Source organism: Chiloscyllium plagiosum, unplaced genomic scaffold (genome assembly GCF_037043375.1).
Source record: "Chiloscyllium plagiosum isolate Xiang-an unplaced genomic scaffold, Cpla_swu_hap1 HiC_scaffold_20, whole genome shotgun sequence".
Classification (NCBI taxonomy): Eukaryota; Metazoa; Chordata; class Chondrichthyes; order Orectolobiformes; family Hemiscylliidae; genus Chiloscyllium; species Chiloscyllium plagiosum.
In genome coordinates, this window is record NW_028270158.1 from 496436 (window position 1) to 512790 (window position 16355).

The following is a 16355-nucleotide window of genomic DNA, read 5'->3' on the forward strand; positions in this document are numbered from 1 at the left end:
ACTTTGCCTCCTACAAGTTGCTTGAAGACATATCCTGGGTTGTAGATATTTTTAAACTGTTCAGAGATATTATAGAGTAGGTGGGATTTAGTCCCAGGCCTCCTGACTGAGAAGTAGAGACACTACTACAACACCACAAGTGCCCTCAGTGCCTGGGTTGTAAATCAGTGTATTATTCTCCTCCCTGATAATAAGAGCAGGATTTTATGATGTTCACACCTGCCTTCATGTATGCTCCTCTAATCTTCCAAAGGGAAGCAGTAAATACCACGTCATTGAATCAAAGCCAGGAACCAATCATTGAACAGTTTAATGTCACAGTCCAAAAAAGAAAGGATAAAGTAACAAGTGGAACAAATCTGCCTTCACGTCCTTTTCATTTTCCATCCCTCCTCACCACAAAGAAAATAATTACAATACATCAGTGCACGGTCCCAGCTGTGTAGATAACATTCTTATTTTTATCCAGCTTATCACTGAATTAGACTCGAGGGGAGTTAAATTAGTGACAATGTAAGAACAGACAGTGAGGGTTGTACTGATGAAATACACCTGTTTAAAGGCTGGTTTGAGGTCACAGTTTTGTGCTTAATTGCTGATTACCTTAATTTGAGATGACCTGAAGTTATTAAATCTGATATTTGCAGGTTTATCAATCAATGGCTGATCAGGGACAATTTTCATGCATTGTAAATGCGAATCTCGCACCAGGCAGGAACACAGTGTAGGATAACACAAGCACACAACTTCCTGGACATGGTGAAGAACAGATGGTTACCCACAGGAGAGGGTTTGGGGGAGGGACGGACCTTCCTCACTCCCCTCTCCTGTCCCTTGCAGCAGCCTGTGTTACACTGACAGTCTGTGACCCTCAGCCTGTGATACACTGTCTGTCTCTGACCCTCAGCCTGTGTTACACTGACAGTCTGTGACCCTCAGTCTGTGATACTCTATCTGTCTCTGACCCTCAGCCTGTGATACTCTGTCTGTCTCTGACCCTCAGCCTGTGATTCACTATCAGTCTCTGACGCTCAACCTGTTATACACTGTCTGTCTGTGACCCTCAGCCTGTTATACACTGACAATCTCTGACCCTCAGCCTGTGACACACTGTCAGTCTCTGACCCTCAGCCTGTGATACACTGTCAGTCTCTGACCCTCAATCTGTGATACACTGTCAGTCTCTGACGCTCAGCCTGTTATACACTGACAATCTCTGACCCTCAGCCTGTGATTCACTGAAAGTCTCAGACCCTCAGCGATTAGATTAGATTACTTACAGTGTGGAAACAGGCCCTTCGGCCCAACAAGTCTACACCGACCCGCCGAAGCGTATACCACCCAGACCCATACTCCTACACTTACTGCTTCACCTAACACTACGGACAATTTAGCATGTTCAATTCACCTAACCTGCACATTTTTGGATTGTGGGAGGAAACCGGAGCACCCGGAGGAAACCCACGCAGACACGGGGAGAATGTGCAAACTCCACACAGAGAGTCGTCTGAGGCGGGAATTGAACCCGGGTCTCTGGGGCTGTGAGGCTGCAGTGCTAACCACTGTGCCACCGTGCCGCCCATATACTGTCTGTCTCTGACACTCAGCCTGTGATATATTTCTGTCTGTGACCCTCAGCCTGTGATAAACTGTCAGTCTCTGACCCTCAGTCTGTTATACACTGTCAGTCTCAGACACTGCTCTTGTAGAAAAGAGACTGAGTGCAGGAAGGAAACCAGTGATGAATGCATTCTCTTTCTCCTGGTTACTCTTTAAAGTTAAATAGGACTGCACTTTCTATTTAAGGTGAATTCTTTTAGAGCTTCTGGAGTGAAGCTCGGAGAGGTATTGGGTAACATCTAGATAAATGGCTCCAGAAAATCTCAATCTGTTTGAAAAGTCCCCTTCACATTTCCTGAAGTCAGTGAAGCTGTGAATAATAATTGAAATGATTAACAATGACCTGTTTCATCCTGTTCAGCTCATTGCTGTGAAGAGAGGTTATTAAATAAAATGTTCTCCACCAAAATGACGAATAGCCTTTTTAAAGAGCATGTGCAGGTAATTTATTTGTCATTTGAACCCTTAATAATGACGTCTGTAACGGTTACTACCACAGGTTTCGACTCCATTGCCACAGTAGCATCAAACCCTGGGTGAAAGGTGCAGTGGTTTGGGCACCTCTTTACCTGCAGTGAAACATGCCAGCCTTGCCTCCTTTGCCCAGACATACCATTTCCCCACCACCCTTACCCCAACTTCTCAATTGGATAGACCCTCCACCAACTCCAGCCTCCTTGACCTGGGCCCTTTACCCTTCAGACTCCCTGCCATCCATTGTCACAAGCAGCTGAGACCTGACCTCAGCCATTGTTTGGCACAGAGACTTCCCACTGAGATCATGGCAGTGAGGGCTCACAGGTCTAGCATGCACACCTCTTACTGCAGTCAGGAATCCAAAGAATCATATTGCTGGTATAATTAAGAAGCTGATTCTGATGAGCTGGCCTTTTAGTGAGCTTGCATAAGACCAAAAGAAATAAGAACAGGAGGAGGCTGTTCACCCCCTCGAGCAAGGTCCACCATGCAATAGGATCATGGCTGCTCCAAAATTGCTCACTTCCACTTTCCTGCCCCTTCCCCCTTGCCATTGATTTCCCGACTGATCAAGCATCAACCTCAGCCTTAAGTATAATCAAGAACTCTGCCCCCACAGCTCTCTGTGGCAAAGAGTTCCAAAGACTCTGAAGAAATTCCTCCTTATCTCAGTGTTCAATTGCCATCCCTTTATTCCGACACTGTGCCTCTGATCCTGGATTCTCCCATTAGGGGAAACATCCATTTGTTCGACGGCAATCTCTGAACCATGGGCAATGGGTGGCTACTGGGAATTCACCTCTTTCCCCTGTATCCAATCACTCTGTGCCTGTCTCCCCACAATCTCCAACTCAGACCAGGCCAGTACTTACCTTTGTCCTGGGCCCTCACTGTAACTGGGCGTCCAGGAAGGCCGGGGGTGTGGGGGCGATCTCCTGACAGTAGTTGAGGGGGTCCTCCATGATACTTGCTGAACAAAAGCCTCTTGCCCCCAACAGTGTTTCCACACCAGGGTCTAGATCAGGGTCAGGCAATATTACCCAGACCTTAGATGAAGGCAGGATCTCTGCTTTAAATATCAACATGAGTCACATTTTATGAAGCCATAGAACCACAGAAATGGTACAGCACAAGATGGCCATTCAGCTCATTTTGCCCATGCCAACCTTACAGATACCCCAGCTGCCCTTTCTAATCCCATCTTCCTGCAAACTGCCCATTGCCCTGCAGCTTACAACACTGAAGGTGCAAACCCAGGTACTTTTTAAAATGAGTTTAGACTGTCTGACTCCACCACCAACTCAGGCAGTGAATTCCATAGAACATGGAAATAACAGAAGATTGTTGAAACTCTTCTAAAATTACAATATTGCAGCAGTTATGTCACACTAACTCTCCACAAGAAGCTGAGTAAATGAGTATCAAGCTGGGAATGAGTCAAAGGCAGTAATTTACTGACCTGACAATTTTATAAACTGTCCGACCTTCACTCAGCTCTTTGAGGGCATGTTAACAATTCAATCAAATTGCCTTCAGCTCCACCAGATATCTATCATTATTTATATCCTGCTGTAAATAATGCAGATTATTCAGATCTAGGACCATGATGAGCTATTTTAAGGCAATTTGCAGTTAAGCATTTTTGGCAGTTTACACGTGGTGTTTACAGTCTGAGATAATTTGCAGGTAATTTGTAAATTGAACATAATTCCAGTGTTTAGCTTAATATGTTGAAGTGGCAGTGCAGCGTCTAAACTAAAGGGTATGTCTTGGATCTTGTTGCAACTCTAAAGACCCTCTGTAAGGTTGGCCTTGAGAGGGAGACCTGAACACAGTGCGTTTTCTGATATCAGTGATATTAATTATTCAGGCTTTCTCCAGGGTTGGGCAGGTGGCCACAAGGATATGTGGCCTTGATGGCGCTGGGGCTGGAGATTGACTCACATTCAGCATTCCCATTGCTTTCAGTGTTTGTGCTCCTCCTTGCTCCATGCAGTGAAGTCAAATCCTTAAATAAACCAAAGAACAGTGGAGGCTGGAAATCTGAAACAAAAACAGAAATTACTGGAGAAGCTCAGCAGGTCTGGCAGCATCTGCGGAGAGAGAAACAGAGTTAATGTTTCAGGTACAGTGAACTTCTGTTAGAATTGTTTCAATCAAATACATAAACTGCCACATCCCAATTTTTTGTTTTGATGGAGAGTCACTGGTCTCAAAATGCTAATTCTATTTCACTCTCCACACTTGCTGTCAAGTCTGCTGAGTTTCTCTAGTAATTTTTGTTTGGAATTTCCAACATCTGTGGTTTTTGGTTTTATTTACATCCCAGTTTTTATCTGACCTGCCTCAATGTTGCTGCAATGCCACTCCAGCCAGATACTCTTGGTATTGGACCACAATCTGCAGTTTAAAGAGGAGCCCTCTAACCTCAGTGACCTCCACCCTGTATGTAGCTTCAGGTGACTGTTTGGATATCAGCTGCTTAGAAGAACAGTTTAAAAACAAGGTGTCATGTCCTAAATGGGAAGAGGGGGCTGGTAAGTTAGCCACTTGATTGAAGAGTTTAGGATCCTGAATGGTCTTGACAAAACGGACATGGATCAGGATGTTTCCTTCTGTGGGCCATTCCAGAATGAGGGGACTGAGAATTTGATTTTCTCTCAGTGTTGGAATTCTGTACCTCAGAAGGTATTCAATGTGGAGTTTTAAAGGTGGAGGTAGGTAAATTCCTGTTAGACAGGAAAATAGAAGGTCATTGGGGATGATGGGAATGTGGAATTTGAAACACGAACAGATTAGTCACAATGTAGAGGACTCAAGGGGCAGACTAAGCTATCCCATTTTTTGATAAGGCCTTTTGTGGATTTTCCTCTGGACAGTTTGGGTCAATTTCATCCTCCCACCCTGAGCCCTTGTGCCAATGTGACATTTGTAAATTTTATCGCCATGGTGACAGCTTATTTTAAACCAATGGTCTTATCTGCCCTGCCATCTTCCTCAGTCCTAACCAGTATTTATATTGTCTGGTTGAGTGAGTTTAAAGAAATGGGTTGATGCACAGTTCTGCTAACAGGTGATACATTTGGAAAGGTCTAATAAGGGAAGGATATTCCCTTGGTAATAAACGAGAAATAGTTTTCAAGGCAAAACATTTTTGAAACACTGATCAAATTCAGAGAATCAAGCTGTTAGATGAAAGAACTGAAAATTCTGATCAAAACTTAATTGATAATTCTATTTTGCAGTTAATACTTCCATCTGTAGTGGGGTAGGGGAGATTGGTGATTATAAAGGATCCCTCTCTTTAACTGGTGTGCACTTTAAAATGTGTTGCTGATTTGGAGACCATGTCATAGCAGGGTTCTGGGGCAGATATCAAAGACAGCAATAATGGATCACAGTTTATTTGTACAACCATACAGCATAGAAACAGACGTTTCAGCTCGCCATGTCTACGTTGACCAACAAACACCAAACCACTCTAATCCCATTTATCTATACTTGGTCCATAGACTATTATGCCCTGGCATTTTAAGTGCTCATCCAGATACATCATAAATGTTGTGAGAGTACCTACCTCCACCACCCTTTCAGGCAGCATCTTCCGTATTTCTGCCACCCTCAGGGTGAGAAAATGTTTTCTCAGAACTCCTCAAAACCACTTACTCCTCACCTTAAATTTGTATCCTCTGGTCTTAGACATGTTTGCCGTAAGGGAGAAATACTCAAGATCTGCACTGACTACGCATCTCATAACCTTGTATCCCTCAATCAGATCCCCCTCAGCCTCCTCTGCTCCAGGAAAAACAAACCCAGCCTATCCAGTCTCTCTTCATAATGGAGATTTCCATCCAAGGCAACATCCCGGTGAATTTCCTTTGCACCCTTCCCTGTGCAATCTCATCCTTCCGATAGTGTGGCGACCAGAACTGCAAGCAGCATTTCAAATATAGCCTAACCAATGTTTTATAAAGTTGTAATAAGACTTCCTTGCTCCTATATTCCATGCCTTGGCTAATAAAAGCAAGCATCTCATTTACTACCTTCACCATCCTATCAGCATGTAGCTGACACCTTCAGGGCTCTATGGATTTGTATATTGAGGTCCTTTTGTTCCTTTGTACTCCCTAGGGACTTACAACTCAGACATTCATTGTGAATGTCCCTCCCTTATTAGACCTTTCCAAATATATCACCTGTCAAGGAAAAGATCAAAACTGATGGATGTAGGTTTGCTCGCTGAGCTGCAAAGTTCATTTTCAGAAGTTTCATCACCATAATAGGTAACATCTTCAGTGAGCCTCTGGACAAAGACTTCGTCTGGACACTTACTGAAGATAAAATGAGGTCTGCAGATGCTGGAGATCAGAGATGGAAATGTGTTGCTGGAAAAGCGCAGCAGGTCAGGCAGCATCTAGGGAACAGGAGAATCGACGTTTCGGGCATTAGCCCTTCTTCAGCTAATGCCCGAAACGTCGATTCCCCTGTTCCCTAGATGCTGCCTGACCTGCTGACCTGCTGCGCTTTTCCAGCAACACATTTCCATCACTTACTGAAGATGTTACCTAGTATGGTGACGAAACGTCTAAAAATGAACCTTCCAGTTCAGCGAGCAAATCTATATCCAGAACCTCAACCTAAGCTACAAATCTTCTCAAAACTCACGATCAAAATTGATATTATTTTCAAATGTAGTAGCACAAAATTAAAATTTATGTGAAGGAATAATTTGAATGAAAGTAGGAGTGTTTTGCCTGAAACAAATGAGAGATTACTTTGATTTAGTTTAGCTAAATGTAGTGACCAAATGCACAAGAAAATTTCATGACTGCCTGAATTAATTTTTCTTTGTTTCCTAGCTAACATCCTGACCGTAATCATCCTCTCGCGATTGGTGGCTCGGAGACAGAAGTCCTCCTACAATTATCTCCTGGCACTAGCTGCTGCTGATATACTTGTCCTTTTCTTCATTGTTTTTCTCGATTTTCTGCTCGAAGACTTCATGCTGGGTCGTCAGCTCCCTCACATACTGGACAAAATAATTGGAGTCCTAGAATTCTCTTCCAATCACACATCGATTTGGATAACTGTCCCTTTGACCATTGATAGATACATTGCTGTATGTCACCCACTGAAGTACCATACTGTGTCATATCCTGCACGTACTCGGAAGGTGATATTGAGTGTGTACATCATTTGCTTCTTGACCAGTGTACCATATTACTGGTGGCCCAACATCTGGAGTGAAAGTTATACAAGTACTTCCATGCATCAGATCCTGATCTGGGTCCACTGTTTTACTGTATACTTGGTGCCATGTTCCATTTTCTTTGTTCTGAATTCAATTATTATTCACAAACTTAAGAGGAAAAGTCATTTTCGCATGAGGGGCTACTCTACAGGGAAGACAACAGCTATTTTGCTCACAATTACCACCATATTTGCAATACTCTGGGCACCAAGAATGGTGATGATCCTCTATTATGTCTATGTTTCACCAATAAATAATGGCTGGTTAGTGCACCTAGTGTCAGACATCGCTAATATGCTTGCTTTACTCAACACTGCCATTAACTTCTTCCTTTATTGCTTTATCAGTAAACGGTTCCGTACTATGGCAGCTGGGACATTGAAGGCTTTCATTAAGTGTCAGAAACAGCCAGTGCACTTTTATACAAACCATAACTTTTCCATCACCAGCAGCCCATGGATCTCTCCAGCCAATTCCCATTGCATCAAGATGCTTGTGTATCAATATGATAAGGATGGCAAACCACTAAAGATATCGCCATGAACTGGAAATCTATTACCTAAGTGGGGAAACATTATTTGAAGGTCACAATGTCTGATCTGTTAATGTTCAAACAATTGTATATTAGTTAATGCCTACTTTGTCCATCAATTTATGGTGATGTTACTCACCAGTCAGATGGTACTTAGCAGATTGACAGTGATGTGCAAGTTTCAGTGGGATCTTTCAATGTAAAATGGAACAAAGCCTGATATGTGGATGGGGTGGTGAAAACTCACCCACAAGGATGACAAATTGCAAAAAAAATTGCAGTGCTTGATTTACAATCACTTATACCAAAACATTGTATACTAATTGATCTAGTCAATCAATTAGATTGATTCTCTAATCAATAATATTCCTTAAGAGTCCTGAAGAATTTTCTAATATAAATTCTGTTGAGTGGAAGAACAATATTTGCATTTTAGTATCTAATTCAGTAGGATTCTGTGCTACAAATATATAGGTGAGTGTTTTCTGCAATGATACATGGGTCTATTTAATTTATCCTGATTGTGAATCATTTAAAGATATATTCAGGTGAAACATTGGAATACATTTAACCTCTTTGTTGCTTGGTATGTTATAATCAGAATTTTGAAAAACATTTTTCCCACAAATTCAGAGGAATTAGAATTTGAATTTCCATTTAAAGGTTTATAATTATAAAATGAGTGGCCATAAATGGAATGTATTATTGTTTCTGTTCCAAAAGGTAAAGCTAATTAAAAGATACAGTCCACAAGCTCTTCATTGTGCACATTGCTATAAGTTATGAAATCTTTGTTTCGCCAAGAGAAACATCGTCAGTTCCACAGAATGTATGCAATAATTGTATGGACCTTATTACTAGAAACAAAGAGATTGCTAATGTTCGGGGTTCCTGAATATATGAACTTATTGAACTTTGCAAAGCAACCACTAAGAAACAATTTGCCCACAAACTCAAATTACTTTTGGAGGTCTTGAAACATGTTTGTTCTATGAATGGCACTTCAGATGTCTGCTGTGTAATTGTGTGCTACTAACAACATTGTTAAGAATGATAGTACAACACATTTTTTAAAGTCGACAACAAAAGAATTTCACAGTAGTTCCAGCCCATGCTCCAACAGGTTTATCTCTCCTCATTTATATGTCTGTTCAGTAATCACAGTTTTCTAAAGTTGAAATCGTGCAGGAGAAGTTTGTTTTTCACGACTATAGCTGACATTAGGTTCATATTCTGTTATTCCTCATTTGAAACAGCCAGCTGATAGAATTAGAATTTTAAAGAAACTTGTTTGTTACAAAGTAAGTAATGGTTGTATTGTGAATGCACTGTGATTGTTAAATAATATTATTCATGCTTCTAATACTTTGCACAATAAAGTTTTAAAAATGCTAGCTGACAGATTTTGTATATCAAGGAATTGTTAAATTTTCACTCATGGGCTAATATTAGATTAAATGTTTCTTACTGCCTTCAAATCATCAGGGTTACTTTGGTCTATGCCAACAATGCCAAGTGGTCTCATAGGATCATAGAAATTTACATTTCAACTCACTGTATCTTTACAGGCTCCAGAAAGAGTTACACAGCTAGTCCTACTCCCCAACCCTATCTCTGTAGCCCTCTAAATTCACCCCTTTCAAATATATCTCCAGCTCTCTTCTGAAACATCCGATGGAATCTGCCTCCCCCACACTCCCAGGCAGCACATTCCAAATCCTAACAACTCTCTGAGTAAAGATGTTTCTCCTCAGCTCACTCCTAGCTCTCTTGCTGACAATCTTGAATTTGTGACTCCTAGTTACTGACATACTAACTTTTGGAAACAGAATCTCTTTCTTTACCCTGTTAAAATTGTTCATAATTATGAACATCTCAGTAAGGTCACCTCTTAATCTTCTTTTCTCAAAGGACACTAATCCCAGTCTCTCTCATCTTTCCTTGTATCTAAAATCCCTCATTCCTGGTATAATTCTAATAAATCTTCTTCGCACTCTCTCCAGGGCTTTAACATCCTTCCTTTAATAAGGAGACCCGAACTGAACACAATTCTCCAAACGTGGTCTGAACAATGATTTGTAGAGGTGTAGTATCACTTCCTTGTCTTTTTGCTCTATGCCTCTGTTTGTAAACCCAAGGATTCTATTAACCTTCTTAACAACTGTTTCAACTTCAATTCCTGATGAAGGGCTTTTGCCCAAAACATTGATTTTCCTGCTTCTCGGATGCTGCCTGACCTGCTGTGCTTTTCCAGTACCACACTCTTGATTCTAATTTCCAGCATCTGCAGTCCTCACTTTCGCCTAACTGTTTCAACTTGCCTGGTCACCTTCAAGTGAACCCCGAGATCCCTCTGCTCCTGTACTCCCCTCAGAGTTGTACCATTGTGTCTCTGTGTTTCTGCTATCAAAAGCATTCCCTCACATTTCTCTGCCCATTGGACAACTCATCAATGTCCCTTTGAAATCACTCAGCATCATCATCATCATTCATCATTTTCCCTAGCTTAGTATCCCCTGCAAATTTAGATATTTTGTCCTCAACACCCATCTTCAAATCATTTTTATAAATCAGAAAAAGCAAGGGTCCCAACACTGATCACTGGGGAACACTACTTTCAACTTGTCTCCAATCTGAGAAATGCCCATCTATACCTACTCTCTCATTCTTTTAGCTAACGTCTAATCCAAGCTGCCAAGGATCCAACAATCCTGAATATTTCTCATTTGTTAATCAACCTGCCATGTGGCACTGTATAAAATATGTTCTGAAAATCCAAATATACAACATCTAGAGCCCTACCCTCATCCATTGCCCATGTCACTTCATGAAAGAACTGAAGTAAATTAGTCAGACGTGACCTACCCTTGACAAAGCCATGGTGACTGCCAAGTATTAACCTATTTTTTTCTCAGCTTATATTTACTTTGTCTATATTATAGCCTCCACTGTTTTTCCCACTATTGATGCCAATCTGACAAGTCTAGATTCTTGGGTTATCCTTAGCCCCTTAAACAACAATATCACATTTGCAAACCTCCAGTCCCCTGGGATTACTTCAGAGATGCCTGGAGAATTTCTGTCAATGGCTCCACCATTTGCTCCATTACCTCTCTCAGCAATCTAAGTTGCATCCCATCTAGGCCTGGAGACTTCTCTACCTAGAGTACTGCCAGCCTTCTCAGCCTCTCTTCTTTATCTTCTCATGATGAATCTGCAGTTCATCTCTCACAAAGTCCTGTCTCCTTTCCATTGAAGTTCACAGATTTAGAACTCAAACTCTGTTTGAAATATATTGCCTAGTCTCACTTTCACATTTATTTAGCTTTAAATTGAAGACAATGGCAATATTTTCTGAGCCAATGGAAAATAAAAGTTTGCCCAGTGAATAATCAGCTGCTGATTCACCACAAATCCTTCCCAAACTACACCTGTCAATTACGTTATCCTCCATGTGAGAGGTAAAGGCACTCAGAAATATCGTAGAGTCACAGGGATGTACAGCACAGAAACAGACTCTTTGGTCCAACTCGTCCATGCCGACCAGAATATCCTCAATTAATCTAGTCCCATTTGCCAGCACTTCGCCCATATGCCTCTGGACCCTTCCTATTCATATGTTCATATGTTTTAAACATTGCAATTGTACCAGCCTCCACCACTTCCTCTGGGAGCTCATTCCATACACGCACCACCCTCTGTGTGAAAACGTTGCCTCTTAGGTCCCCTTTAAATCTATCCGTTCTCACCCTAAACCTATGCCTTTTAGTTTTGGATTCCCCCACCCCAGAGAAAAGTTCTTATCCATTTACCCTACCCATGCCCCTCATGATTTTATAAACCTCTATAAGGTCACCCCTCAGTCTCCGACGCGCCAGAGAAAACAGCCCCAACCTGTTCAGCCTCTCCCTATAGCTCAAACTCTCCGACCCTGGCAACATCCTTGTAAATCTTTTCTGAACCCTTTCATGTTTCACAACATCTTTCCTATAGCTGAGAGATCAGAATTGAACACAGTATTCCAAAAGTGGCCTAACTAATCTCCTGTACAGCTGCAACATGACCTCCCAACTCCTGTACTCAATGCACTGACCAATAAAGGCAAGCATTATTTCCATTCTATTCCTTCATTTTTGTTTCTAAAACTGATGCTTATATATACTAGAAACAGGCATTTATAGAAACTAGACTTTGAATTAAATAATTCAGTTACTGTATTTCATTGTGTTATGAAGAAAAATACACAAAAAATGTATTTATTAAAAATTCATTAACACTATTTAAGACCTGAGACTTCTGAAAAGAATAAAATAAATATTTAATACTGAATTGATTCAAAATATAAATACAATATATTTGACAGTTGTATATGTCTGAATGTTTTTGTTAAATACAGACTGTAATGCTTCTGTATTTTACAATGTAGAAAATATACATATTGATTTTTCTAAAAATAAAATGATGAAATGAATGAATTTGCATTTATATAGCATCCTCCATAACCTCAGGACATCCTAAAGCAATCTGCAGTCCATTTGAATAGATGTTACTGTTGCAATGCAGATAAATGTAGCATTTATTATACACTCTGCAAGAAGCCTCCCATCAGCAGCAATGAGATCATCACCAGATCTTCTTACATTTGTTGTTTTCCTGAAAGGTCTTTCTCAGAAACATTTAACTGTCCCATGTTCTGTCTGACCTGCTGTGTGTCTCCAGCAGTTACTGCTTTTGTTTATGAGTTTAGTGTCCCTGAGATTTTGCATCTTGTTCACATTGCATCAGGAACGTAGCTTCAGACTGATCGACGTGTGCAGCAAAAAGGAAAATATGTCAAAAACTTCACTGTCGTTTTTTTTCCAAATAAAAAATATAAGCCTGCACATATATACCATTTTTGACAGATCTGCCTTTTCACATGTCTTCTTGTTAAAGTGTTGATAGAAACATAGAAATATAGAAAATAGGAGATGCAGCAGGCCAATCAGCCCTTTGATCCTGCTCCACAATTCATTCTGATCATGGCTGACCATCCAACTCAGTCTCCTGCTCCCATTTTCATACAATCATAGAGTCATAGAGTTCTACAGCACGGAAAAAGGCCCATCAGCCCATCGTATTCAGACTGTCAAAAACAATCACCTAACTATTTGATTGCCATTCTCCAGCACTTGGCCTATAGCTTTGTATGCTTTGGCTTTGCAAGTGTACATCTAAATATTGCTTAAACATTGAGGATTTCTGTGTCTAACACTTTTACAGGCAGTGAGTTCCAGATTCCCACTACCGTCTGGATGAAAATGTTTGTTCTCACAACTTCTCTAAACCTTCTGGTCCTTACCTTTGATCTGTGTCCCTTGGTTATTTATCCCTCCATCAAGGGCAAATATCTGTCCTTTCTGCTGTATGCATGCTCCTCATAATTGTAAAAATCTCAACCATGCCCCCCCCCCCCCCCCAGACTCCTCAGCTATAAGGGAAACAACCCCAGTGTGTCCAGTCTCCTTGACTTTCTGGTAAATCTCCTTGGCATCCTCACTAGTGGATCGTCTCCATCACATCCCAGAGCAGAGTAGCAAAGGTAATAATCCCAGGGTTACTACCTCAGCTGTGTGCAAACTAGTGTAGAGAAAATGAAGATGTTAATGTGTGACTCAGAGACAGGGGTGGGAGAAATGGGTTTCCAATCAAAGGCTGCTTGCAGCTCCTGGGGAAAGAGAGAGCTGTTCCACTGGGCCCAGCTTCATGTGAACAATGCTGGGATCAGTGACCTGAGGAATCATATACTGAGGGTTTCAGCAAAGACTTCAAATTCATTAGTGGTGGGGGGGGGGAATGGGTTCAATTGAAGGGAAGTTCAAAATATCAAAAAGAAACAAGACAGCAGAAATGTACGTTAGTGACAGGCAAACAAATATCAAAGTGTGATCGTTGAGGGTAGAACATATACACAGAGTGCATCAGAAATTAGAAGCTGATGAATTAATCATGGTAAAATGTGAATGCATGCAGAATTTATAATAATAGAGATGAGTTGTAATAAAAAAGATGAGTTCACAGCACAAATAGAAGTAAATTAAAATAACTTGACAATAATTACAGGGTGACCAAGGCTGGAAGCTCAATATTCAGGGTTTTGGAAATTCTACAAAAATAGAGGGAAAGAGGAATGGAGTTGAGGTAACTTTGTTAATAAAGGATGGCATCCATGCAGTGGTGAGGAATTGATTGAGGTGCAATCAGTTTGGGTAGAAATAAAAAAATGGCAAGAGAAGGTAGTCATGGGTGTAAATGGTTTTGGTCACACTGCGGGGCAGAGTATAAATGGGACAGAACAAAGGTATGTAAGAAAGGCACTGCAATTGTCAGGGTGGTTTTAATCAAATCACTCTTGATCAACAATTAAGTGATAGAAGGTGTCATCAACAGTGCTAGCAAATAGCACCTGCTCAATGACACCCAGCTTGGGTTCTGCCAGAGCCACTCAGCTCCTGATCTCATTGCAGCCTTGGTTTAACATGGGCAAATCAGCTATATTCCAGAGGTTAGGTAAGAGTGATAGCCCTTGACATCATGGCCACATTCGACCAAGTATGGCATCAAGGAGCCCTAGCAAAACTGAATCAATGGATATTGGGGGTAAATTCTCTGCTGGTTGGAATCATACCTGGCATATAGGAAGATGGTTGTGTTTGTTGGAGGTCAGAGTCAAAGTATGGGGTGCTGGAAAAGCACAGCTGGTCAGGCAGCGTCCGAGGAGCAGAAGAATTAATGTTTTGAGCATAAGCCCTTCATTATGGGCAGTAAATGGAGTTGTTGTTTTGCTCACTGAGCTGGTGGGTTGTCATGCAGATGTTTCGTCACCGTGCTTGGTAACATTATCAGTGCGATTTCTGTGAAGTGTTGCTGTTCTACTCTCCTTGATATTTATATGATCCAGTCTGTTAAGGTGGATGTGTCATTTCCGGTTATGCTCTGCAGTGATTTGTATTTGGGGTCTATTTCTACATGCTTGTTGATGGCATTCCAGGTTGAAAACCAGGCCTCTAGGATTTTCCATGTGTCTCTGGTAACCTAGGATGGTTACGTTGTCCTAGTCAAATTGATGGCTCTGCTTGTCTGTGCATACTGAGATGCAGGAGAATTGGTCGTGCCGTTTTGCTGCTAATTGGTGTTCATGTATCTGGATTGCTAGTCTTCTGCCAGTCTGTCAAAGTAGTGTTTATGGTAGTCGTTACACGGGATTTTGTATATTACGTTGGTCCTGCATATTGTGGGTATAAAGGGTCTTTCATCTTTGTAGGTAGTTGGTACATTGGAGACAATGATCAAAATATTTCTGAACTCACAGGATTCCAGCAGGTTGAAAAATCATTTGTTTGACGTTCTTGTTCAAGAAAGGAGGGAAACAGGAAACATAGGCCAATAAGCCTAACATCTGCCATTGGGAAAATGCTCGAGTCCATTAATAAGGAAAGAATAGCAAGACATTCAGAAAAGCTTAACACAATCAAACAAAGTCAACATGGCTTTGTGAAAGGGAAATCATGTTTAACAAGCTTGCCAGAATTCTTTGAGGGTATAACAAGCAGAGATGATAAAGGGAAAACTGGTGAATATGAATTTTCAGAAAATATTTGATAAGGTGCAACACAAAAGGTAGGCTATCACACAAAATAGGAGTTCATGGTATTGGGAGTAATGCATGAGAATGGACTGAGGATTGGTTAAAATGCAGAAGACAGAGAATTGGAATTAATGAATTCTTTTCAGGTGAAAAAGATATAACAAGTAGAGTGTCACAAGGATCAGTACCAATGCCTCAATCATTTGTTATGTATATTAATGACTTGGGGGGAGGGGGCAGTGTGTAATGTAATCTGACTTCCTGATGATAAAACAAAAGATGGGAGAACTTGTTGTGATAAAGGCACAAGGAATCTGCAAGGGAATATTGGTTGAGTGGATGGGCAAAGGTTTGGTATCTGGAATATCATGTAAAAACATGTGAGGTCATGCATTTTGGTAGGAAGATTTGAAAGGCAGAGTGTTATTTAAATGGAAAGACACTAAAAATCTAACAGAGCAACAGGATCTGGGTGTTCTTGCGAATGATATATTAAACATTAACATGCAGGTGCGGCAAGTAATTTAGGAGGCAAATGAAATGTATTCTTTATTGTTGGGGGATGGGGTTTCAAAATAGGGAAGACTTGTCACAACTGTACACCTGGGTGTTGGGGAAGCTGGAGAACTGTGCAGAGTGTTGGTCCCTATATTGAAGAAAGGATATACAGCCATTAGAGGCAGATTTCAAAAACTGAAGCGTTTCTGCATTCTCCTCAGTTCAACACCCCTCTCCCTCCAGATTCACACAATCTATGAATTTGGAAATATTACATTTAGTTCCTTCATCAAAATAATTAATATACATTGTGAATAGCTGAACCCAAGCACTGATTCCTACTTTATCAG

At 41.0% G+C, this 16355-nt stretch overlaps 1 protein-coding gene across 1 annotated transcript in view; it reads left to right on the forward strand.

Moving 5' to 3' along the window:
• gpr139 (G protein-coupled receptor 139) overlaps positions 1-12322 on the forward strand; it is an 87317-nt gene extending 74995 nt beyond the window's left edge. Inside the window, exon 3 of the mRNA XM_043712185.2 lies at positions 6957-12322. Coding sequence (XP_043568120.1) covers positions 6957-7891 — 935 coding nt within the window. The 3' untranslated portion in view covers positions 7892-12322. The remainder of the gene's footprint in view (positions 1-6956) is intronic.
• Positions 12323-16355: the final 4033 nt, after the last annotated feature.